Source organism: Gymnoscopelus braueri (genome assembly GCF_963280865.1).
Source record: "Gymnoscopelus braueri genome assembly, chromosome: 6".
NCBI lineage: Eukaryota > Metazoa > Chordata > Actinopteri > Myctophiformes > Myctophidae > Gymnoscopelus > Gymnoscopelus braueri.
In genome coordinates this window covers 24961159-24986509 of record NC_137607.1, presented here as the reverse complement: position 1 = coordinate 24986509, position 25351 = coordinate 24961159, and the positions used below count along the sequence as shown (strand labels likewise).

Here is a 25351-nt window from a genome sequence, read left to right as displayed (position 1 = left end):
AGCCATATTTTATACTTTGTTGTATAATGGTATCCTAAACAATTGCTGAAATAGCAAGATCTGCAAGTTCATGTCATATCAACTGTTGCACCCCTAATTCCAACATCTATCTTTCTGTTGGGGTGCTGGATTTAGTATAAAATCCTAATTCTAGAGTCCCTTTTCAATCCACAGTGAAGTCATGGTCACAAATGATGAAATACAGTACATTCCCTATAGTTGACTTTGCTCTCCACATTTAAACTTCCCTGTAAACCATTTGACATTCTGCAACGATGGCTTATAGTAGCAAAGCCTATAGAGAGAAGGCTTAATCAAGAGCATTTTCTGAGCAGTGGGGAGAACAGCATAGTGTCACATCTAGTCTTCCATTGGCAGTGGAGAGGCCTGAAGCGTTAGCTTTTATTTCAGCTCTTCTCTTTCCTTCTTCTACTACCAACAGATACTGTATATATTATATACAGCATATCTGCCTCTTGTTTTTAACCCCATACTCTCCACTTTCATCCCTGCATGACCCCCGACTAACCATAGAACTCACAGTGGCTGGAGCATGATGTGTGGATCTAACCATAGAACTCACTAACCATAGAACTCTCTGTGTGTGTGTGTGTGTGTGTGTGTGTGTGTGTGTGTGTGTGTGTGTGTGTGTGTGTGTGTGTGTGTGTGTGTGTGTGTGTGTGTGTGTGTGTGTGTGTGTGTGTGTGTGTGTGTGTGTGTGTGTGTGTGTGTGTGTGTGTGTGTGTGTGTGTGTCTCCATATGGTTTTGTCTTTAATTGTCAATATTCATAACGTGATGTCTTTTGTCATTTCGGGTTGAGTTTTAGGTTGTCATGTCAAGCCATGACTTAGAAGAACATTCACTATTGTCCACAGTTTAATAATATTAATACATTTTCAATGCATTTTGTAAACATTATATAAATACAGCTTTCTTCTGCAGCTGAGTTTTTATTTGATGTTATAAATAAATAAATGCTCCTGCATTGACAGCACATGTACATAGTGTGCCTTTTGTCAAGGATCGAGCAGTTGTAAACTACCCAGTAACATGGCTCTCCTCATTAGCTCTCCTTTTACTTTGTCATTTTGTATTCCTATTTTAATTAAGTAATCCGCTAATAAGCGGGATGCAGAATGACAGTGAATGGATGCCATCAGGTAAAAGCAAACATCCCAGATTTGATCTCTGCAGGCCCTGTGCAGCCATTTATGCCACACTTTGCATGGCTAGTCATGTTTTAATTTTACCGGACTCCCATTAGTGAGGATGTACACATTATGGGGTTAACTCTAGCAGGAAAGCTTAATTTATACTCCATCGTACAATGGTGTCAATTGCCAATAATAGATAGTCTACAAGCTCACAACGTGACGTGTTGTGAGCTTGTTGTATGATGAAGTATAAATAAATTTTAAGCTGTGCCCCTGTCCTGTCTAATTGTTCTGTGTGTTCATGTGTGATAAACATGTACGGATCGCAAGCTTGTTGTGTGAGTGCATATGCGTGTGTGTGTGTGTGTGTGTGTGTGTGTGTGTGTGTGTGTGTGTGTGTGTGTGTGTGTGTGTGTGTGTGTGTGTGTGTGTGTGTGTGTGTGTGTGTGTGTGTGTGTGTGTGTGTGTGTGTGTGTGTGTGTGTGTGTGTGTGTGTGTGTGTCAGGAGGAGGAGAAGGAGGTGCAACCCCACTCTCCTGTTGCTCCTCCACTAACCTTGTTTGTCATCGTTCCATTCATCCCATCCATAGGCCATGGAGCGCTGTGGCAATCGCATGTCTTCGCACACCGAGAGCGCCAGTTTCTTGCAAACTTTAACAGGACGGTTGCCCACCAAAAAGGTAGAGCCAATTTGCACAGGGGGGGGAGGAGCCAACCCCTCGACCTTGACCCCCATCTTGTTCTTGCCTCCTCCCTTTGTTTTGTCTGTGGATGTGTGCCTCTGAATCGGTCAATGTCGTATGTGGTGGTTGTCGAGTCTTGTCGGATGCCGAATGTCTCTGTTCTGCCTCTTGTTCTGAATGTATACGGGTTGGCTGTGATGAGAATGCATACCCAAAATCGGGTGCAATTTATCAGTCCATAAAACTTCAAAGGAATGAAGAAAAATGCACTCTTGCTTCACCATATCAATGATCTATGACTGTTTCACTGTAGGGGTTAATATATTCTATATAATCTTTATTTGTCGAGAGAGACGAGTGCATTTTCATCATGTCTTTAAAGTGATATGAGAGTTGCACATAAATGTGAATCTTGTGTGTATGATTTAAGTTTGTATCACTAACTTTAATCCTTATAGATGTCGTTGTGTTTGTGAAACCTCACTTTTTCTTTAACCAAGACACCCTTTTCAGTTTTGCGAGACACAGGAGCACTACTGGATTTTTCTTTTCTTTTATTGTTTTTGTTCATAGATTGAATAGATCAAGATAGATAGATACAAATATTTTAGTTGCTAATCAAAATTAATTGATTAGCATTGTTGGTAATTGGGGTTTGATGGGAGTTAATTTGGGTTTGACACCTGTCTTTTAGGTCAATTTTACACAGTTCGCAGAGGGGTGTATCTAATTTGACATGTAGTAGTAAGCTAGTTTAATCATGAAACCATAGAGCTCTGCTTATGACTATTACTCTATGTCTATGCTGCGTTTCCACATCGCATCCCAGCACCACACCGCACCTTATGGCCTCTCACAGCCTCACACGGCCCAGCATCCAAAATATCGCCCTTTTCCTTAGCACAATATAGTAGGCCTACCCCCTCTCAAATCCACAGCTATGCAGAGCAGACATTGACACTCCTTTGTAATCTAAGTACATTTGTTGTTTCTTGCCTAACAATGTAATGTAAGTGGCCAGTTGTCCTGTACACCAATGCAAATCACCTGTGCAGGCAGTACTCCAGCTATCCGTGCAAATCAAATGGACCCTTACAGGTCTGTAAAGCCAGAGTGTAAAGATGGAACCAAAGGTTAATAAAACGGTTTATTAACACATTGAGTGCCATAAACGGTCCGGACCGTTTTTGAGAATCCATGCGCCATAAACGGTCCGGACCGTTTTTTTGGGGCCCACATGGGGCGCTCTAACGAAACTTTGGGATCATCCAAGGAGTCTCTGAGAAGGAGAGGCCGGATGTGGATCCATGTCAAAAATCCTTCCGGTCGGCCGCTCCAATGTTAACTCCTTGACTAAAAGCTTAATATCTCCATTTCTTTTTAACGTGGTGGAAGTGAGCCGTTTTCGATCGGCGATTGCTCTGCAATGGAGGATTGCGTTAGAAATATTATTGTTCCAGGCGTTAGTCGGGACCCTCCGCCGTCTCACACGCACGCTTTATTTACATGCACTTCCTCGTCTGGGCTTCTACAGCACGAAACATATCAACGTAAGTGGATGGATGATATGCTGGCACTGAACGTACCTTTATTTTAATAAACCTCTGGCACACAATGTGTTAACAACAGATGTAAACAAATCACAGCACATTGAGTGCAAATCACAGACAATTCAGTGTACAATATATGTACACATAAAAACCAAAATCACAGCAAACTATATACATGTTCTGAAGTCCTGGGGGAGAGAAATACAGTCTTCACTTTTGTCTTCCGAAACATAATTCCCACAGCCAATCAGTAGCAAGCAGCGTTACATGTCACCGGTTTGGCCCTGTTTGGCCTGCCTCAGACTTCTCTGGGAGTGTGGCCAAAATTGGCACCCTTTTCGGACCCTTTCGGCCCCACTGAGCCCACTTTGGCCCGGGTCCTTGTGTATGGAAATGATGGCACAAGCAGGCGGTGCGGTGCAGGGACTGGTATGTGGAGGAACGCAGCATAATAGTACTGTATGTCATGTAAAGGTAATACATTTTGAAACCCCTAAAATGCATAATCAGTAGCTTTATGTAAATATAATGAAGATCCACTGGATGAGGTGGTCGGCTATACTTTTGACACTGTGCCTCACATTTTTCTCTTTTCCACTCTCTTTGCCTTCCTGCCTCCTTCCATCTCCACCAGCTCTTCCACGAGGAGTTGGCTCTCCAGTGGGTGGTGAGCAGTGGCAGTGTCAGGGAGGGTGCTCTCCAGCAGGCCTGGTTCTTCTTTGAACTCATGGTATGAAACAAGACTACTGCAGCGTACATGTCAAATTTGAACAAAATCATTATTTTTATTTTAGCATTTCTTGCTACCTCTGAACAAAATGTAACTGGTTAAAATATGTGCTGTGTGTAAACAAGTTAAGGTTATGTCCTGGTTTGAAAATAAGTGTTCAACTCCCTGACCTTAGGTGAAAAGCATCATCCAACACCTGTACTTTGCCGAGCGACTAGAGTCTCCCAGGAAGAACCGTTTCCCCGAACGCTTCATGGACGACATCACTGCGCTGGTCAGCACCATCGCTGGGGACATTGTCTCTCGTTTCCAGAAGGTAACTAACGGCAGAATCCAGCAATCCGTCCCATATAAAAAACAATGACTTGATTCCTAATCTTGTGTTGTTGGTCTGAACAGGATCTGGAATTGGTGGAGAGGCTCAACACTAGTCTGGCTTTCTTTCTCAATGACTTGCTGTCAGTCATGGACAGGGGCTTTGTCTTCACCCTTATCAAGACATACTGGAAACAGGTAGGAAATTACACACACACACACACATTTTATATAAAAAAAGTACAGGCGTTTGCCTTCAAAATCAAAACAGACTAGAAAGGTGCGCACAATGGAGCAACAAAAATCTGTGCCATAAGGCACACCACAATAATGATACTTAAACTATTAACACTGTCTGATGCAGTACCTTACAAACTACTCCTGTTTATGGAATACGTGTTTCCGTTGTCAGAGTACCCAGTGCGATACCCACTACCATACAACGGATTGACTAAATATGGAGATACGTGGATCCCTGTATATTTAAAATAAATCACATGGTTGTCGTTGACCTGTTTGAAAGATATTCAGGAATTGAATAGCTGTGGACAGACACACACATGCACGCACAATCTCCTTCGGTCTGGCGGGGATAACTCCCAATTCCTTTTTTCCTTCAAATTCTCATGTAGTTTTTGTGTACAGTCGTTCCTTTTCCTCTTGTATTCGACCTGATGGGTGTGTAGCCATGTCTAATGCAATCCTCTCCGTTTCTGCTCATCTCCAGGTGTCCACAAAGCTTTACGCCCTGCAGAACCCAACGCTGGAGTCTTTGAGGCTGGACTTCTTGAGGATCGTCTGCAGCCATGAGCACTACGTCACTCTTAACCTGCCCTGTAGTCTGCTCACACCACCGGCCTCGCCGTCTCCCTCTGTCTCTTCAGCTACTTCACAGGTCAGATAGACACAAAGAAAGACACATACAAAGTCAAACCACCCACACCGAGAATGTTAACTAATGATAACTATATCTTTAAAAAAATATCATTCTAACTCAAGTAGACGGCAGACTCCACTCCACAACTATAACATTGGTCAACGTTATCATTTGGAACACTTTCAGAGCGATTTGATGAATGATTGAAACACTGACAGCCAATCAAAATCCAGCTAAATTGACATGACGTCATGTAACGTTCAACACACCCCTCACGTTCCAAACGGAATGTTTTCGTTGATCAGTGTGGAAGCTCACATCATTATTGTTTATAGTTTTCTTTTTAGTTATCATTATAGGTGTGACTTGCCCTTATCTTTTCAAAGATCTTCCTTTTTTTGAATAGTCATCTGCCTCATATATTGAACAAATATTACTGTATTAGGACTGAACAAATAATACTACGAAAGTCATTTTCAGTTGTAGTGATCACAGAAAACAAGACGGGAACTAATAACGGCATGGCTTCCCTGTGCAATCTGTAGCTATGGATAGCAAGTGCACTGAGTGTGCAGTTTGTGAACAGAGCATCAATGTTGTGCTAATGTGCTAGCGTGAGGTGAGCTGTGATTGGTGTACAACCATCAGCTGAGTGCTAAAGTATTATGAGCTGTGAAAAATCATTTTCAGTTGTATTGATCACAAAAACAAATAAAAACAAATCACATGTGCATTGTCTTCATTTCTCTCCATGCTTCACATGCAGAGTTCTGGATTCTCCACCCACGTCCAGGACCAGAAGATAGCCAACATGTTTGAGCTGTCTGTCCCCTTCAGAGAACAACACTACCTGGCCGGCCTGGTACTGGCTGAGTTGGCTGTGATACTGGACCCAGACAATGACGGGTTGGTATACTTTGATTCTGCGTACTTACAGGCCATCTTTGCGTTAACTGTGTGTGTGTGTGTGTGTGTGTGTGTGTGTGTGTGTGTGTGTGTGTGTGTTCTAGAACCTTGTTCCATTAACCCATTGAGACCGGGAACCCATCTGTGTCATTTTAAGATTTCCTTGGCTATTCAAAAATAGCAGATCTACAAGCTACGAGCTTGTATATCTGCTATTTTTGAAAAATCGTGAAAAAAATATTTTATATCTTTTTTTCAAAAAACTGTTAGGATTTAGATTTTTTAAAATAATCTTTAAGAATCGCCTCAGGTCTTAATGGGTTAAACTGGTTGTCATGCACATAAAGGCCGGGCCAATGAGGGACCAGCACTGTATATTGATCAGATGTGTGTGCATGTTGACTTGTGAGTGTTTATGCATTGGGTGACTTAGTGAGTTATAGCTATTTCCTTCTCTTTTAAAAAAAGAAATCTTGACGTTTTTATTTCTTGATAAAGGCTAATTCCCTCTCTTGCATATCTCCCTGTCATTCTTGCTCTCTGTTCTAGGATGTTTGGGCTGCATAAGAAGGTGGTGAGTGTGGTCCATAACCTTCTGTCCAGTCATGACTCAGACCCGCGCTATGCAGACCCTGAGGTCAAGGCCCGAGTCGCCACACTCTACCTGCCACTCATTGGCATCGTCATGGAATCTCTGCCACAGCTCCATGACTTCACAGGTGGGCTCGGATATCATTGCTGTCGGGCAGAAACCTCTCCATATTTTAACTTTTGAGTGTTTTTTTTCGTGAATTAATGCCCTACGTGATCATACTGCAGTGTCACACAAAAAGCAGATCTGCAAGCTCTAAACTGTTTTGGACATGTAAGGTTTCCACCCAACAGAGACGAATATTTTGTGCTTGTAGGTTATGAATAAATAAACCAGTGGTTTCATTGGTTCTTATTGAGATGGATTGAATAGGCATGTAACGATTTATCGTAAATAGATTAAAATTGATTCAAACTGGTGACAATTTAAATCGATTTAGTAAAAAAAAATATCGCGATTCAAACAGCAGAAAAGAAATACAGGATCTTTGTTAGAGAATTGATAAAAGAGTTTTCAGTCATTTGCTACTGTATTGAAAAGAGGATAAGAGAAAACAGTTTTGTAAAAAAAAAAGAGAAAATACTGTATTTGTGTACTGTATATAAGTATATATACTTATATATAAGTAAATATACTGTATATATTAATACTGTATTAAGAGAAATAAAAAAAAATTGTCTAGAAACTAATTTTGTGTTAATAAAATGGTGACAAATCGTATCGTGAACCTAGTATCGTGATTAGAATGTTATCGTGAGTTGAGTGAATCGTTGCATGCCTAGGATTGAAACATGATGATGCAACAATGCAAAATACCTTGAGCAATGTAAATAATCGCAACTGTACTGTACCTTCTGTACATAGCTTGTCGTTTGGGAACCAAAAGGTTATCAAAAGGTTCTATATGCCAAGGCCGTTGCTCTGTGACATAATGTTCTGCCGACCTGAAATGGCCTCAGGCTAATTCATAACTTTTGTTTCCTTTAACCCATTCAATCCGGGAACGCATCTCTTGTCATTTTAGATTTCTTTGGCTATTCAAAAATAGCAGATGTACAAGCTCATAGCGCGGCACAGAGTGCCGCGCTATGAGCTTGTAGATCTGCTATTTTAGAAAAATCATGAACATTTGTACAAATCTTTGAATATATATATATATTTTAAAGCAAACATTTGTAAAACATTTTGTTCCACGGACCCCCAGAAGCAAAGATTTGAGTTACAAACGTTCGCTTAAAAATATATATATATTCAAGGATTTGCACAAATCTTCACGATAAAAGAAAAATAGCACATCTACAAGCTCATAACGCTGCACTCGGAGCTTGTATATCTGCTATTTTTGAATAGCCAAAGAAATCTAAAATGACAGATGTGTTCCCGGATTGAATGGGTTCCTTAACCTAAGAGACTAGTACATTTGCCTTACCCAAGCCTCCCTTAAGCTTGATTTATACTTGGTTGCCCATGGGTGTCGCGCACCGAAAATAGCAGATCTACAAGCTCACGATGTGTCACTTCGTGAGCTTGTGAATTAGTGCATGACACGATGCAGTAGGCCAATATATATCGGGCATCAGGAAGAAAGGGAAAAACTAAAATGAAACAATTTTGCACTCCTTCCAACAGACCATCATAACCAGTGGGGTCGGCCTGGTGGTCCGCAGGGGGCAGCTGCCGGGGGCAACGGGGAGGAGGCGGAAGGGGACACCAACAGCATGATCAGCCAGACCGTCGCCATGGCGATAGCCGGCACCTCCACTGTCCCCCCGATGTCCCGACCGAGCAGCTTCGTACTGAACCCGCAGGTAACTTCCTGTTTGGGCTGTATAGAGGGAAGATGGTGGAGGGAGACAAGAACAGGAGATGCAGGGCATATGTTACGCTGTATCCAACCTTATCAGACCTCTTCTCTCTCTCTCTCTCTCCCCATCTCTTTCTTTAACCCTGCCCCCCACTGTTGTTGTCCTCCCCAGGCAAGTCGCCAACATGGTACCTTCTCAGCAGAGTCTAGTCGCAGCCTGTTGATCTGCCTGCTGTGGGTGCTGAAGAATGCTGATGAGATGGTCCTGCAGAAGTGGTTCACAGACCTGTCCGTGTCCCAGCTGAACCGCCTGCTCGATCTCCTCTACCTGTGTGTTTCGTGCTTTGAGTACAAGGTAACATCCACAGCCTTTTTCAATTGTCTTTTGAAGAACTTCAGCGGTAGACTTCACAGATAAAGATCTGTTGATTGATTGATTGATTGATTGAATACTGGTGGTTCTTAGACTTTACTAGGACCAGTGCAGTAGCACAGTCTAGAAATCAAATTACCCTTGATACGGTTGCATTAACTTACATTCATGTATCATGTATTATTCAACGATGCCAAAGTGACCTTTTCAATCTAAGAGTTTTGGATTTGTGGAGAGATACCTTCCATACAATATTTACACTACATTCTGTTCATATTCAGTTGTTTGCTGTTTTCTTGTGGTGGGGAAGCGATTTGTTGAGATACCTCCTACACCATATACGTTTATATCTCCAATGCTATTTCCATTTCCTGGATTAGAGCCTACCTTAATCTCTCCCTTTTACATGTATCACAATCTCTTCTATGCCACGCTACATGTTTTCTTGCATTCTATTAGTTCCTTTTGCTGCTATGAATTGGGTTCTCCTGTTGCTGCTATGCTGTAGGTTCTCTCTGCTCCGTTTTGCACATTTATGTGCTACACCATAAAATCCTCAGAACCTATTAACACATTGATTGCCAAGATCAAGTTAACTTGATCTTTCCAAAAAAAAAAGAATCTAAACTTTTTTTTTTTCTTTATTATTATTATTTTTTATTTTGACCCAAAGACCAAGGAGATATGATTTTTCGAAGATCTAGACTCCTATCCACTTCCTTGTTAACTTAAAACTAAAAAATTCTGTATCTCGGCTCCTGAGTACTTTTTTTTCTCAATGAAAAATCTCTGGCATAAAACTGCAAAAAATCTGAAATAATTCTCGCAGGCAATGTGTTAAGAACTAAGAGTGTACAAATGGAACACCTGTGTTACCCTGAGACTGCACAGTTCCATGTGTACAGTCTCAGAGTTAAATGAACACACAGGATTTTACAGTGTAACTAACCTGCTTTGCCTTGCCGTGTGCTGTGCTGTGCTGTGATATTAACCTGGCTCGCTGCTGTTTTCTCTGTTCGTCCGTTCATCCTCTGTTGCCTCGCGGAAACAAAGGCCCATGTTGTGTTCACCATGCAGGGGAAGAAGGCGTTTGAGCGCATGAACAGTCTGACCTTCAAGAAGTCCAAGGACATGAAGGCCAAGCTGGAGGAGGCCATCCTTGGAAGCATCGGGGCCAGGCAGGAGATGGTCCGACGCAGCCGAGGAGGACAGCTGGGTGAGACACACACACACACGGACACACACACACACACACACACACACACACACACACACACACACACACACACACACACACACACACACACACACACACACACACACACACACATCAATTATTTTCTTAGCGATTATTCTATCAATCACTTTTTTAATATATACCGGTAATAGTATATAATAACATTGTATACATAATCATATAAATAACAAATAAAAACTGTATATAATTTATTATAATCCATTAGTCTGATTATAACCACTTAAAGGAGCACTTTACCCATTTTCAACATTATCTTCATATCCTCACCAATGCTCACTAGAAGATGCCACAAGTTCTATTGACTCAGTTTGCATCTCATTGATGGGCTATGGACAGTGCCTAATAATGACATCATCATCAATGGGGATTCCAAGCTAATAGAAACTACAGCCTCTCTTCCTGGAAAGTTAGCATGAAGTAGAAGACACTGCTCCTCTTGCATTAAGTAAATAAATACAAAAGTTTAAAATCTTGTTTGAAATGACCAAACCTGCCTACCGATGATGTCACTTGTAGGCAGGTTTCGGAACTGTCCACAGCCCTCCTCTGAGTCACAGACCGATATGACAGAAGTTGTATTTATTTATTTAAAGTGACCAATTATAATGATGATGATAGGTTGAAAATGGTTGAAGTGGTCCTTTAAGCCTTAATTTACAGTATACTTTGTTGTTCAAGGTGTTGCGCATAAATACAGAAAATAGATATCAGTAAAAGCTATGTCCCCTTCCCCGGGGACCAAAGAATACTCCCTTTCTATCTATACGGAAATGTCAGATGTGTACATGCACACATACATTGCAAACACAGACAAATGCAAACACACAGACTGACAAATATAAACTCAGACCTAGAACACGATTCACTCCCACATGTCATGCACACAGTATGTATGCATACACTCAGATTATGTACATGAAAGCACAAGCGTTGAATTGAAATCTCTCCCAACCTGCAGAGAGGAGTCCCTCTGGCAGTGCGTTCGGCAGTCAGGAGAACCTGCGCTGGAGGAAGGACATGACCCACTGGAGACAGAACAGTGAAAAGATGGACAAGTATGTCAAAACAAAACAGCCACTGAGGATAGTCTAATCACACTGTGTATTTTGATTTAAACGTGACTGAACACTGACTGAAGCATGACTGAAACAGGACATTTAAGCAGCTTACTTTGTAACAATAATTAAAAAAGGTCAGGGTGTCCGGGTGGCACAGGGGTAGAGTTCCTGAGGCTAGAGGGTTGTCCCTAACTTTTGCATTTAATTTAAAAAAATCCGGTATTTTATTCTCATCATATTATCATATTATCTCCACCTCTGAATGTTTTTTTGCAGATTAATCTGAATTTAGATGGACACTTATAGACACTTGTTTCTTTCTGCATCACTTTAAAACTGGCATCCCTATTTTGGGCTTATCATTACAGGCAAAAAAAAGGAAAGAAAAATAACCGATCTACAAGCTCATCACATTGCAATGTGTTGTGAGCTTGTAGATTGGCTATTTTATAAGCCTGATTTCAAAATCAGGCTTAAGTGGTCACTTTTTTTTGCCACTATCTAGTTTTTTATGATGCCTCTGATGGAGACTAAGGATTTATATCCTCTGTGGTGTATCCGGCCTGGACGGGCACTCCAACGAACATGGGTGGGAAGCTGGCAGGGGAGGGTGATTTCTGTCGCTGCTACTTCTACAAGGCACCTGGTCAGTGGGGTGCGGAACTATGAATGATAGCGTGTTCCTCCAGACGTATCGCATCCTCACGGTGACACTCCTCACTGTCAGGTGAAAAGAAGCGTTTAGTGACTTAATCTGTATCGGAGGAGACCCATGCTCGCATTGTAAACTCCTCATATGCAACAATGCACTAAAATACACTAACATTCATCCAGCAGTATCATTCTATCTCATGTAGGTATCGTGCCCATTCATCGCTTTATCATAATATTTCCTCCTCTTAAGCTGGTTTTACAATGAAACATACAGTACAAAAATGTCGTTCTGCCTCAAAACATCTAATTTATTTATATTTAGAAGAGTTACAATATTGCCCCCTTTTTTTTTTGTTTCACTAAAGTTTATACCGTTTTAAAAGGGAGTCTATTTCTGTTCCTTTGTAAATCGGGCCTGTTTGTTGTGTTGACTCACTCCTCCCATGTGTTCTCTCATGTTGCTGTGTGTGCACATAGGAGCCACAGATCAGTCAGGTATTGTATGATCCACATCTGCAGTGTGCTGCATTCAGTTCCCTCCTGCTTCATGTCCCCAGTTTATGGTGCGTTCGCCTGCATGCGGGGAGTCGGGAAATCGTCACCACAAGCATGAAATGAATCAAAGTTGTCAACAGCATACTTCCCACGCACAAAACCGCTCATGCTGGCTCCAAACTTGTCGGGGAACTAGGGCATCAAGCTCCCGACTCGGGAGCCAGCGTGAGTGCTTTAGCTACTTGGAAGAGCTCATGGAGACGGTGTCATTTCTTCCCTGTTTGACCTCCCGATTTCACACATGCACCTGACTGCACCATTAGAGAATCCCCGGGCCTGGTTTTGACCCTCCCTTCCCTCCCTGGTGGTAACAGTGCTTGTCTCAGGGCTTCTCTGGTTGCAGTGGGTCTGTTGTGCTTTTTAACCAGTGTGCTTCTCATTGTGGGGGTCTTGGTGTGCTGCTGTAGCTGAGGCAGGGGATAGTATAGTAGGTGGAAGCTGTTTATCATAGATTCATGCTAATATGCGTTTCCTCGGTAAGACAGTCCAATGCATATTATTTACCAGCCACTCCCTGGTATGCCATACCTTAGAACTTTACCATTTTAAAGGGATATTTCACAAAAAAACTTTTTTGTCATTTTATCGTCTACTCAGGCTTTTGTCAGCCCCCCAGACCGTTTTTAAGTTGCTTGATTCAGTATTTAGATATTTGATATTCATTTTATCAGACACGCCCCCTTCCTATACAAACCCATTATAACTTCAAACTCCATTTTTAACATGTTAAATTCATCAAAAACACCCGTCTTTGGTTCTGGTGACTCACCCTGCCCTCCTAATACGCGAGGGGGCCGTGTTTTTTCGATTACTTTTTTCATTTATTTATTTATTTTAAATTGGAAAATGAAAGAAATTCAATATATATAAAAAAAAAAAAGGTAATCGAAAAAACACGGCCCCCTCGCGTATTAGGGCAGGGTGAGTCACCAGAAGCAAGGACGGGTGTTTTTGATGAATTTAACATGTTAAAAATAGAGTTTGAAGTTATAATGGGTTTGTATAGGAAGGGGGCGTGTCTGACAAAATGAATATCAAATATCTAAATACTGAATCAAGCAACTTAAAAACGGTCTGGGGGCTCTCAAAAGCCTGAGTAGACAATAAAATGACCCAAAGTTTTTTTTTTAAGACCTTTAAAAAATTAAAAGAACAAAAAGAGACTATTTTAGGTCTAAAATGGTTGTCCCCGGTGTGTAACCCATAGCAAGGAAATGGTCGCTTTGTCCAAATGCACCTTTGCAAAAGTGACATCCTCCATTAGCGCCTCCCTTTTAACCTTGAAACCGTGAGTGTCGTTAACCCCTTGTGCACTCTGCTTCTTAACCGCCTGGTAAGCGAAGTGATGGGTTTGGGATTAGCTTCTCTCTGAAGCTAAGGAATGTGCATCAACGTGCATTGTTGCTGTGGCTTGTTTTGAACCGTTTTGAAAAGGTTGAGGACTGAGCCATGCAGGTTAAGAGAGAGCATCTTGCTACACAACAAGGCACGAGCCCAGGAGGAGGTTAGGTGTGTAAAACTCCACATGAACAGTAAAAAAAACAACTGCTGTCCAATGAAAATCTCTCATCACTAATGAATGGAGTAAAAAAACATCTGAAATATGTCTTGGTACTGTACATAAAGGAATACATAAACTCCTGTTTATAAATAGAAATAAATGTAGGTTTTTACGTGACAGCAGTGGTACTAAAACTCACTCATATTAGCTTTTATTTTAAAAAAAAATTACACATTGCTCACAGAGATGCTCCTGCCCGTGAGCAATGGCTTGAATGTGCTGGTTCTAAGGCCATTGTGACATTCAAGGGTAAACAGTCACCGATAGGGAGATGGTTGCCCGTTCTGTAGAAAATCAGACACTCACCTCCTGTTTGTTTCTCAGGACCAGAGCAGAGTTGGAGCATGAAGCACTTATTGATGGGAACCTGGCAACAGAGGCCAACCTCATCATTCTCGACACTTTAGAAATAATTGTACAGGTATGCAGCACAACCACACACACACACACACACACACACACACACACACACACACACACACACACACACACACACACACACACACACACACACACACACACACACACACTCTGAGTCTTATTCTCAAGGATACAATAGTGCAAACACGTACATGGCAGGTGGGAACTTTGTTATGCGTGTTTGTCCATGATCATGCCTTTTAACTGGGTGTGTGTGTGTGTCCGTGTGTCCAGACGGTTTCGGTGACAGAGTCCAAGGAGAGCATCCTGGGAGGCGTGCTGAAGGTGCTCCTCCACAGCATGGCCTGCAACCAGAGCGCCCTCTACCTGCAGCACTGCTTCGCTACACAGAGGGCACTGGTGTCTAAGGTCAGACCACACTGCACTCACTGTTACCAAACCCTTTCATTCTCTTTCGTTTGCATGCATTTGTTTCTTTATTTTATATTTTCACATACAGGTCAATAACAAAAAGCATCCAAAAACAGTGTATGTTACCCCTCCCACCCCCCCCCCCCCCTCCCAAAGTTCCTGCTCCGAAAGAGCCACAACCCTGGTATCTTATTGTGCCATTAACACAAAGGACAATACAAACAAATAAGACACAATTGCAATGAAAAGGAAAACAAGTCCGTTTGCATGCATTTTGAGGGCAAATAGTGCGTGTGTGCATGCGCACGTGCGTGTGTGCTAAAAATACCATTAATCCATCCATAGATTTAGTTAGCTCTTCTACTTGTACAGTATTAGTTTAAACATGAATGCCATTTATATGGCTTTCCATCACCATTAATCTATGAAAAAAAAACACAAAAAGATAAGATTTCTGCCCGACAGCAACGATATATAATATGTATGTTTTTGTGTATTTGCTGCGTCTTGGTATGCGTGTCCAGTTCCCTGAGCTGCTGTTTGAGGAGGAGACGGAGCAGTGTGCTGACCTGTGTCTGCGTCTCCTGAGGAACTGCAGCAGTAGCATCGGGACCATCAGAGCGCACGCCAGCGCCTCCCTTTACCTCCTCATGAGGCAAAACTTTGAGATCGGCAATGTGAGTACAACCCTTGTTCAGAACTTTAAAAAGAGTGAGTCGGGACCCATCTACTTGTCACTCTCTTCACACACTCTCCTTTTTGTTTTTCTGTGTGTGTGTGTGTGTGTGTGTGCGCGTGGTCGCTTCTCCAGAACTTTGCCAGGGTGAAGATGCAGGTGACCATGTCCCTGTCCTCGCTGGTGGGGACGTCGCAGAACTTCAACGAGGAGTTCTTGCGTCGCTCCCTCAAGACCATCCTCACCTACGGTGAGGAAGACCTGGAGCTGCGGGAGACTACCTTCCCTGATCAGGTACAGATGGAGACCGTAGGGATTGATTGATTGATTAATGTGATTACGTCATTTAACCACTTTCAACCTGGCAGACGGCTATTTTGGGCACGTTCAAAAATGTAAAGAAAATGTCGCACACATTTTACAAAGTTTCACAAAATTGAAAATAGGAAATCACAAGGTCATAGTATATATTGCAGTGCGTTCCAGCTAAACGCTTGTGTTCACCAGTGTACTTTTTAAACACAATGGTCTCTTTTGCGTTCTCAGGTGCAGGATCTTGTGTTCAACCTCCACATGATCCTGTCGGACACAGTGAAGATGAAGGAGCATCAAGAAGACCCTGAGATGCTCATAGACCTCATGTACCGGTAGGAACGTGCACACACACACACACACACACACACACACACACACACCCTGGAAACCCATTAGTCTTAAACTAGCATAACCATGTTGTGTGTACTGCACATGTGCATGTACGTTGAATGTGTGTAAAAGATGTGCTTGGGTCCTGTATTTAATGTGTGCATGTGTGTGTGTTTGTGTCCCAGGATTGCCAAGGGTTACCAGACTTCCCCAGACCTGCGGTTGACATGGCTCCAGAACATGGCTGGGAAACACTCGGAGAGGACCAACCATGCCGAGGCTGCCCAGTGTCTGGTGCACAGCGCCGCCCTGGTGGCGGAATACCTCAGCATGCTGGAGGACCGGAAGTACCTCCCCGTTGGCTGTGTCACCTTCCAGGTAAAGGCAATATTATAGTCAACTCAATGGAAGCCGTAGTGTTGTTGCCGACGTCAGACCTTGTGAACAATCGTCTATCTTTGCAAATGTGTGTTCCAGAACATTTCGTCCAATGTGCTGGAAGAGTCGGCGGTCTCCGATGACGTGGTTTCCCCAGACGAGGAGGGCATCTGTTCTGGGAAGTACTTCACAGAGGCTGGCCTAGTAGGACTCCTGGAGCAGGGTGCTCACTCTTTCTCTATGGTGAGACATATTGTTTATTTCTTTTATATTTGTATTTCTTGCATGAATTATAAACAAATATACTGTACTTACTGTACAAGTGATTCTGTAAGTAATTCACAGAATCAAATGTTCTGGAGAGATTGGAAGCTCCAAATGGCTTACATTATAGAGAACAGCCTCGTCTTCTCATTAAACTACCAAATCCCACTTTGTCCTATTTGGTCCCAGGCCGGCATGTACGAGGCAGTGAATGAGGTGTACAAGGTACTGATTCCTATCCATGAAGCCAACAGAGATGCTAAGAAGCTAGCAAACATACATGGTAAACTACAGGAAGCCTTTGCCAAAATCGTCCACCAGGTAAATCCACACACAGTGTGTATACAGTATGTTGTCTTTTTTCCTCTTTCTCTCTCTTCATAAACTCCAGCAGACCTCTGGATTCATGCAAGAACAAAAACACGATTTTTCTCCCTATATGCACTTAAATTAGTGTCTTAACTCATTCAGTGCCATTCTTATTTATGGCAGTTTGGTTCTGAGTGCCACAGCCAAAATTCATTGTAAAAAAAAAGTGCTCAGGAGCCGAGATACAGCCTTTTTCAGTAAGAAGTTAAACAAGAAGTGAATGGAGCAGCAAATCTTCAAATCCTCATATCTTTGGTTCTGAACTTTTTTTTATTTTTTATGACGTCTTAGACGTCACGTGGCGCTCACGGCGCTTCAGGCCATGACGTCTTAGACGTCATGTGGCACTGAATGAGTTAATTGTCAACCAGAATTGACAGAAGCACGCTTTGACACAGACATGTATTTGAGGTTGTGGTCCGTTAGGAATTGGTATTATTGAAATGGGACAAAACTATCTGAGATCATACATTACTGATCTATGAGAGTTACAATTTTAAGTTCAACATTGGTCCTAAATACTCAATCAAAGTTGTAACTTTTGTTGAGTATTTAGAGTATTTTGCATTGCTTCAAAAATAGCTCACATACCATAATTGTGATGCCACTGGTGAACCAAATGCAATGGGAATCTCCCTGGAATGTATGGATTGAATCCATACAGTGCTCTTAACACAGATTTACATGTCAATATGAGTTGCCATTTTTACTGTGTAAGGGACATGATATTAGAATGAAAGTAAATGTGCAATGTTGAGTGCATGTGGGAATTGAGGTGTGTCTCTTGGATTGCCGGTGACTGTGAAGTATTGACAAAGTAAAGTTACACTTTTTGGCCCCAGGTTACAGTTTTCCCAGTTTTTACCCGTTTAAGAGCTCAAATTGATCATGAATCAGGAGAACAAGATTCATGACTCTTCGTATAATTAAGAAATCGGAGTAATCTGGTTTCATTCCATGGAGACCGGGTTCTCCTGGATGTAACGTTACACAGTGTGTGTGTGTGTGTGTGTGTGGGGTTGTTTACATGTCCTGTGTTCTCTTTGTCACACAGAGTACTGGCTGGGAGGTAGGTGGTTCCTGCTTGGTCCCCTCTACTATTATCATTATCGTTTACTCTCATCTTTTAATCGCTACCCGCGTGGGCGTCTTGTTGCTCTCTTTGCTGTGTTACATACTGTACATCCGATCCATTAACATCTGCAGACAATGCTGACTTGTCTGCTCCCCCCTGGGACCCTTACTTACTGCCACGTACTGGCAGCCCCCCCTCCTCTTCCACTTCCTTCTGTTCTTCCTACTCGTACTGTGGAGGAGCAGCTTGTCTTTAACATGACCGTGTTGGCAGGCGGTTGCATGGGAAGCCAGCGTGTGACACTAATGACAAAATGTTATGGTTGAATGCATCACCTGCACCCCGCCCACCTCGTCATATTCTCCATCATTCTGCACGTCGGTCAGACCACTGTCATTCACTGGGCACGCTGACACATCTCTTCATAACACATCCAGTGGTGGGAAGAAGTACTCTGATTGTCTTAACAATTACTTAACCCATTAAGACCTGAGGCAGATTATAAAAATGTTTTCTTAAGGCGGTTACACACCGGCGAATATGCGAATATACGCAAAATTCGGACTCGTTCCGAATAATTAAAAGACGCTTTTTTCGCTCCGCAAAACTGGTGTGGAAGCTTGCATTGACTTAATAAGGTTTTTAAAAAAAACGTATTATTCGCATGAAAAAAATCGCCCCGGTGTGTAAGGACCTTAAATCCTAACATTTTGAAAAAAATAAAAAATATATTTTTTCACAATTTTTCAAAAAATAGCAGATCTACAAGCTCATGGTGCGGCACTCGGTGCCGCACCATGAGCTTGTATATCTGCTATTTTTGAATAGCCAAAGAAATTTGAAGTGACACAGATGCGTTCCAGGTCTTAATAAGTAGCTGTACCACAATGTAGAGGTACTCTGTTGCAAGGTAAAGTCCTGCATTCACATTTCTTCCAAAAATAGCCTATCTACATGCCCACAATCGGCCATTTTCGCATAGACCAAGTATAAAATAGGCGTTAAGTGGTTTTTGTAGTAATAATAAAACTCTACAAAGTAAATACTTGCCTCTGAGATGTTGTAGAGTAGAAGTATAAAGTGTTGAAAAAATTACGTAAAAGTACCTCAAAATTGTACTTGAGTAAGTAACTTCGTTACTTTCCACCACTGATCTCATCTCATCCCCAGACACAGGGTTCGATTTCAGTGCACCGTTTTAATATCGACAGGGCTCTACTCTCCACTTCCCGTTCAGCCTTGGGCCGTTGTTCAACACGCACACAATTACATTTGCCTTTTGAAAACATGTTAATGTAATAGAAACTCAATTTGGGTCAAAGCCAGATCCAGTTTCTGAGCCAGCTTACTTTGACTTTCAAGAGGGTTCAATTGTCACAGTACTCTTAAAATTACTTGATTTATCCCTTTGGGTTTTGATTGGTCGTTGATTTTCCCCATTTTGTTTCAGAAGTTCACACTAAATCGACCCCTGACTTTTATTTACATTCATGCTATTCTTTTGTTAACGGGTATTAACTTTTGAGTTGTGTCCTCATGGTTTGTTGCATGGTATGGACAGAGCACTCTTTGTTTATTTTAGAGCAACGTTGAGAGTGTTGCTCTGAATGGCGTGTTTCTAGGGCTACTAAGTCTCTTCTCTCTGTATTTTTCTTTCACTCATCTTCCTTTTACTTTCTCTGCCTGTGCATGGTCCAGACCCTTCATAAAGAGCTTGCATTCTTTTTTTTTTCTAATAAAATGACATATTCTTTGCTGTTGGTGATGCTGTATTTTTTAAATATTTGTTATTTTTGTTAGTCTCTGGAAGTACCCGATTAAAATTTGTTCTGTTTTTTCTCCTTTTTGATTCCCCTGGTTGCCGACCCTACCTTCCCACTTTACTTAATTGTTTGTTGTGGTAAGTTCCTAGTTTTGAGGGTTATTTAATTTACCTTTTTAATTTACCTTAACAAAATTGTGAAAGGCTAAAGAATGCAAAGTATATGCTGATGACACCGAGCAAATGTGCACCTGTTTGGCCCAGTTCTTGATTGGTACATATGAAACTAAATGCTCTTCTCCCCATTATGAACACATTTAACAATGAGGGATGAAATGTATCCAGTTATACTTGTTTCTTACCCAGTGGGTTTTCAAGATCTTTCTCGCCCCCTCAAACCACCTGCTCCATCTTGCCTTCTACCAACACACACACACACACACACACACACACACACACACACACACACACACACACACACACACACACACACACACACACACACACACACACACACACACACACACACACACACACACACACACACACACACACACACACACACTCATACGCACACGTATTCACACATGTAATCCCAAAACTGGTAAATGTACCACTGCACATCCTGACTATAACTATGGCGGATTTTCTTTCTAGTCCATGTTTCCTGTACATGACCTACAAGTTGGTTGAGTTATGGTATTTAGGGTTGCCATTGTTCGTTGTGATCCAGTTTACTTTTTGAGCGTGGCTCATTCTGCTTATGACAGGAAGAAGAGAGGTTTGACATGCATTTAAAATGTCTTCATAGAAGTTTGATGAAATGGAATGTTCATAGTTTATTGAATATAACCCCCAACTCTGAACAGTTTAAAACAATGAATGAGCAGTACTGTTTGTTTTTTTGCTTCGGGTTCTGTCATGTTATGTGAATTCTCTGTGCCTCTCCCTGGTAAATACAGTTTGCACTATTATGAGATGTATCATCTAGCCCAGGGGTCTTAAACAGGGAAAAACTTTTAAAACCCCATATCTAGCCTGCCATCTACATAGCGCTCTGTATTAGGGCTGCAGGGTTTTCTCACAGAGCTAGAGCGATAGGGTTACTACTGACCAAGTGTATGGAGTTTGACCAGGAGGCTTTTGACACTAGGGCTGGGTGATATTACTTCAAATCAATAGCACAATTATTTCAAACTTTTGCATTGATTAATAAACGATTATTCAAAAATATATAATTGTGAAAATATCAGATCTACAAACTCTTGTGAGCTTGTAGTTAGGCTATTTTCACAGTTTTTGGGCGGTGTAGCCGCCCCTATAAGTGGGGTTGGGACACCTCATTAGCTGTATTGTGATTGGCTCATTAGTACACCCCTAGCTGTACTGTGATTGGCTGACTCTATTGGCTGACTCTATTCAGCACTGTGATGGGCTAGCGAGACACATGATGACATTAATAACCTATAAATAGGATTATGCACTTCAAAAAAATTTTTTTTTAAAAAGTGAGCTTCCATCACTATGATGACCACACCGCCCACTTCACACTGGGTGTGATTTTTTTTATGCTCCCATTGCACTATGAAGTATAATGCAGTGTTAATCGGACTAATCGATTTAGTCAAATGTAAAAAGAATCTATGGAACATTTTCTTTTCTGTCAATTTGTTGATATAAGTTCTGGGAGCTGATGGTAGGTGTTGTGCTGCACCTCAGCAATCCATCTCCCAGGGATCTAGCGCATTGAAACTGGGATAAACGTGTCCTTGGCTGATACCGACAATAAGCCTCCCAACCTTACTTACTTGCTTCTCGATTATTCAGTTATAAGTTGGTTATTGCCTGGTTCTGAATATTGGTTTCAATATATTTTCTGTTAATTGCCCAGCCCTAATGCGCACTACCGTCTGTCACTAATGTCCACGGACATCTCTGCACACACTAGAACACACAACCAAATAGCATGCATACACAGAGGATGGTATTGTATGCTATTCATGTATTCATACATAATGAAACGTTGTGAAAGTCATCCATTGTTAACAGCACAGGCCAAGTCTGCTGACCTGTTTGCGCTACCACGGTTTAGGAACGATTCCTGGGTATTACATATTACCAAACAATGAAATCCTTTTACAAACGTTTTACACTAGCTTGTAGTTATACAGGGGATCCACACTGCCACTGCCACTAAGTTAATGCTTACTGTATCTGTTTACACTGATTATCCAGAACGCTTTATCAATGTTGTCCCTCTGTTGTTTTCCTGATGGGTGACTAAAAGTATTTCAACTGTCCTTTGTCCAGTTGGTTTCTTTTCAGTTTACATACAGTCAAGTGTGTTTATTGAGACAGAAAGCTAAATATAGCCTTCATTGGTGACTCACCTGAAATGTGGTATTATCTTTTATTTTTATGGTCTTTACTGACCTATATGTTAGAAGGTCAGCGGCAATAAAATGCCAACGTCAACTCTACCAATAGTTTTCTGTATATCAATGTTCTCTCACATAGACTACTTTACCATGATTATTTAAGGACTCAGCTTTCTTTCTCATGGAGTAATTTTCTGTCTTGCGCATGGGTAACATTTTCCTCTTTCCTCTGCAGGATGGGAAGAGAATGTTTGGTACTTACTTCCGAGTTGGGTTCTATGGGTCCAAATTCGGCGACTTGGATGAGCAGGAGTTTGTTTACAAAGAGCCTGCCATCACAAAGCTGGCAGAAATCTCACACAGACTCGAGGTAAACACCATAAGCGTTCTTCTACCAGGCATTCTGCCAGATGGTCTTAGTGCTATTGAGAAGATAATAGAATCCAGCTACATAATATGTCCCTGCTGTATACCTGAGCTCTTAAACATTTTTAGCACAGGACTCGAGTGAGAATTCTGATTCTCTCATCCTGGGACCAAATCTTATTCAATTATAAAGCTACTCTCGTTCTTTGAGAGCTACATGGAGTAAGTCCCTGTCCTTGAGTAACTTGTTCCTCATCAGTTCAGTCTTATTTGAAGTGCCAAGAGCGTGTAGACTCTTATCACTATACAATTCGTCATGAATCAAAACTTCCATGTCCCCCTCCCCTAGAGATACAGTATGTTGTAAGTTGTAACTATTTTTTGTGGGGAGGTTCTAAGCTGGCCATGTTTGCTGTGTTTATCCTCAGGGTTTCTATGGCGAGCGATTTGGAGAGGAACAAGTGGAAGTTATTAAGGACTCTAATCCAGTGGACAAGTGCAAACTGGATCCTAACAAGGTCAGTGTCACACAGGAGAATAATGAGTCTATATGTTACTTATTAGTTGGGGGAAATGGTTTGGAGGTGAATATTTTATCAGATTATCATAATACTATGATTTTTGATGTGTACTTTTAATTTATAAGTTCACTCGGTTAGTTAAATTCTAGTCTCCTGTATTGTTGTTTTGTGTTGTGTTAAAGTAATGAAATTTGTCACTGTCACTAAAATGTTTTTTTCCCCGCCTCACTCCATCTTTCTCCAGGCGTACATCCAGATCACGTACGTCGAGCCGTACTTCGACACGTACGAGATGAAGGACCGCATCACGTACTTTGACAAGAACTACAACCTGAGGCGCTTTGTGTACTGCACCCCGTTCACCCTGGACGGACGGGCGCACGGGGACCTGCACGAGCAATTCAAACGCAAGACCACCCTCACCACCTCCCACGCCTTCCCGTACATAAAGACGCGTATCAACATAATCCACAAAGAGGAGGTAAAGTCACTGCTAAACCGCCAGATCTTATGAGTTCAGCATCGACATCGTCCCCACTCCCCATTGACCAACTGTCTCATTGGTCATAAATAATTATACGTCATAAATATAGGTGTCATTGGAATAATAAATTTAGTTGATTTACCCCTTAGTCTTTTATTTTGCATGCGTGCCAAATGAAGCTACATCTTGTCCAGATCTTCCGGTATTATTAGGCATGTAAAGATTTATCGTAAATCGATGAAAGTCGATTCAAACTGGTGACATTTTAAATCGATTTCAAAAATGTTTTATCGCGATGCAAACAGCAGAGGGCGTGTAAAAAAAAAAAGAGAATAAAATACAGGATCTTTGTAAGAGAATTGATAATAAAAAGTTTTCAGTAATTTGCTACTGTATTGAAAAGAGGATAAGAGAAAACACAGTATTGTAAAAAAATATATATACTGGATTTCTGTAAGAGAAATAATTAAAAAAAATATTTAGTTTTTGTCTGGAAATTTATTTTGTGTTTAAAAATTCGTATTCAAAACGTATCGTGAGTTGAGTGAATGGTTACATGCCTAGGTATTATGCATCTACCTTTGTCACTAAAAACCTTTTGGCTCCTTTTCCTGTGTCTTTTGTCCAGTACCTCTCCATGCCTATCGAGGTAGCCATAGAGGACATGCAGAAGAAGACTCAGGAACTGGCCTTCGCCACCCACCAGGACCCCTCTGACGCCAAGATGCTGCAGATGGTGCTGCAGGGTTCAGTAGGCACCACTGTCAACCAGGTAACCTTGGAAAAAAGTTAACCACTATATACTTAGTCGACCGGTGTACCCCACGGGTCTACCTAGGTCCCCTACTTTTTTCCCTCTACGCCAGGTCTCTTTGCCGAAAATAGCCGATCTACAAGCTCACAGCGATTTAACATGATGTATGTAAAAAGTGTGTTCACATAGGTAAAACTTGCGAACGGTGAAGCAAAATGGACATGTTTTGATTTATGATAGGTGATGAATTCTGCTGATTTAACAAGTCCCAACTCTTCAGGAATGTGCAATCACCTTTAAATAAATGTGTGTTGTATTGATCAGGGCCCTCTGGAGGTGGCTCAGGTGTTCCTGTGTGAGATCCCCAGTGATCCAAAGCTCTACAGACACCATAACAAGCTACGTCTCTGCTTCAAAGACTTCACCAAGAGGTACACCTGTAATTGTATTATCGGTTTTACATATTTAATCACTTTTAGGGCACTTGATTCATTTCGTTAATGTTAGCAGTTCATTAATGTCCCACATCAGGTGAAAAGTTAATATTATTGTATTAATGACAGGTAAGGGCCTCTGAATAAACTACTGTTTTCTCTATATGGAGACTTTAGATCTGGCCATCATATATATATAATGTGATATCTATTACAGTTCATATTAAACTGTGGTTGCAGCATAACTTGTAGACAGAATAAAATCACATCTACTGTATGTTCTTGCCAATCCGCTTTATTACAATTTACAATTTAGGCATTTAGCAGATGCTCTTTATCCAGAGCGACTTACAGTAAGCAAGGTAAACGCATACATCAAATG

At 41.5% G+C, this 25351-nt stretch overlaps 1 protein-coding gene across 10 annotated transcripts in view; it reads left to right on the top strand.

The window, feature by feature from the left end:
- dock7 (dedicator of cytokinesis 7) overlaps positions 1-25351 on the top strand; it is a 67491-nt gene that overhangs the window by 40089 nt on the left and 2051 nt on the right. For 2 of the 10 annotated variants that reach the window (XM_080431678.1, XM_080431675.1), the window contains 27 exons: positions 1746-1835; positions 4023-4118; positions 4294-4434; positions 4518-4631; positions 5161-5328; positions 6077-6216; positions 6766-6935; positions 8438-8616; positions 8785-8967; positions 10063-10201; positions 11202-11298; positions 12433-12450; positions 13945-14019; positions 14396-14492; positions 14726-14860; positions 15388-15540; positions 15675-15833; positions 16086-16186; positions 16370-16562; positions 16662-16805; positions 17016-17147; positions 18250-18264; positions 22655-22780; positions 23205-23294; positions 23542-23778; positions 24410-24553; positions 24860-24966. In XM_080431678.1, coding sequence (XP_080287804.1) covers positions 1746-1835; positions 4023-4118; positions 4294-4434; positions 4518-4631; positions 5161-5328; positions 6077-6216; positions 6766-6935; positions 8438-8616; positions 8785-8967; positions 10063-10201; positions 11202-11298; positions 12433-12450; positions 13945-14019; positions 14396-14492; positions 14726-14860; positions 15388-15540; positions 15675-15833; positions 16086-16186; positions 16370-16562; positions 16662-16805; positions 17016-17147; positions 18250-18264; positions 22655-22780; positions 23205-23294; positions 23542-23778; positions 24410-24553; positions 24860-24966 — 3443 coding nt within the window. Of the gene's footprint in view, positions 1-1745; positions 1836-4022; positions 4119-4293; positions 4435-4517; positions 4632-5160; positions 5329-6076; positions 6217-6765; positions 6936-8437; positions 8617-8784; positions 8968-10062; positions 10202-11201; positions 11299-12432; positions 12451-13944; positions 14020-14395; positions 14493-14725; positions 14861-15387; positions 15541-15674; positions 15834-16085; positions 16187-16369; positions 16563-16661; positions 16806-17015; positions 17148-18249; positions 18265-22645; positions 22781-23204; positions 23295-23541; positions 23779-24409; positions 24554-24859; positions 24967-25351 lie in introns of all 10 variants that reach the window. The other 8 variants (XM_080431683.1, XM_080431679.1, XM_080431684.1 and 5 more) reach the window with 4 other exon arrangements.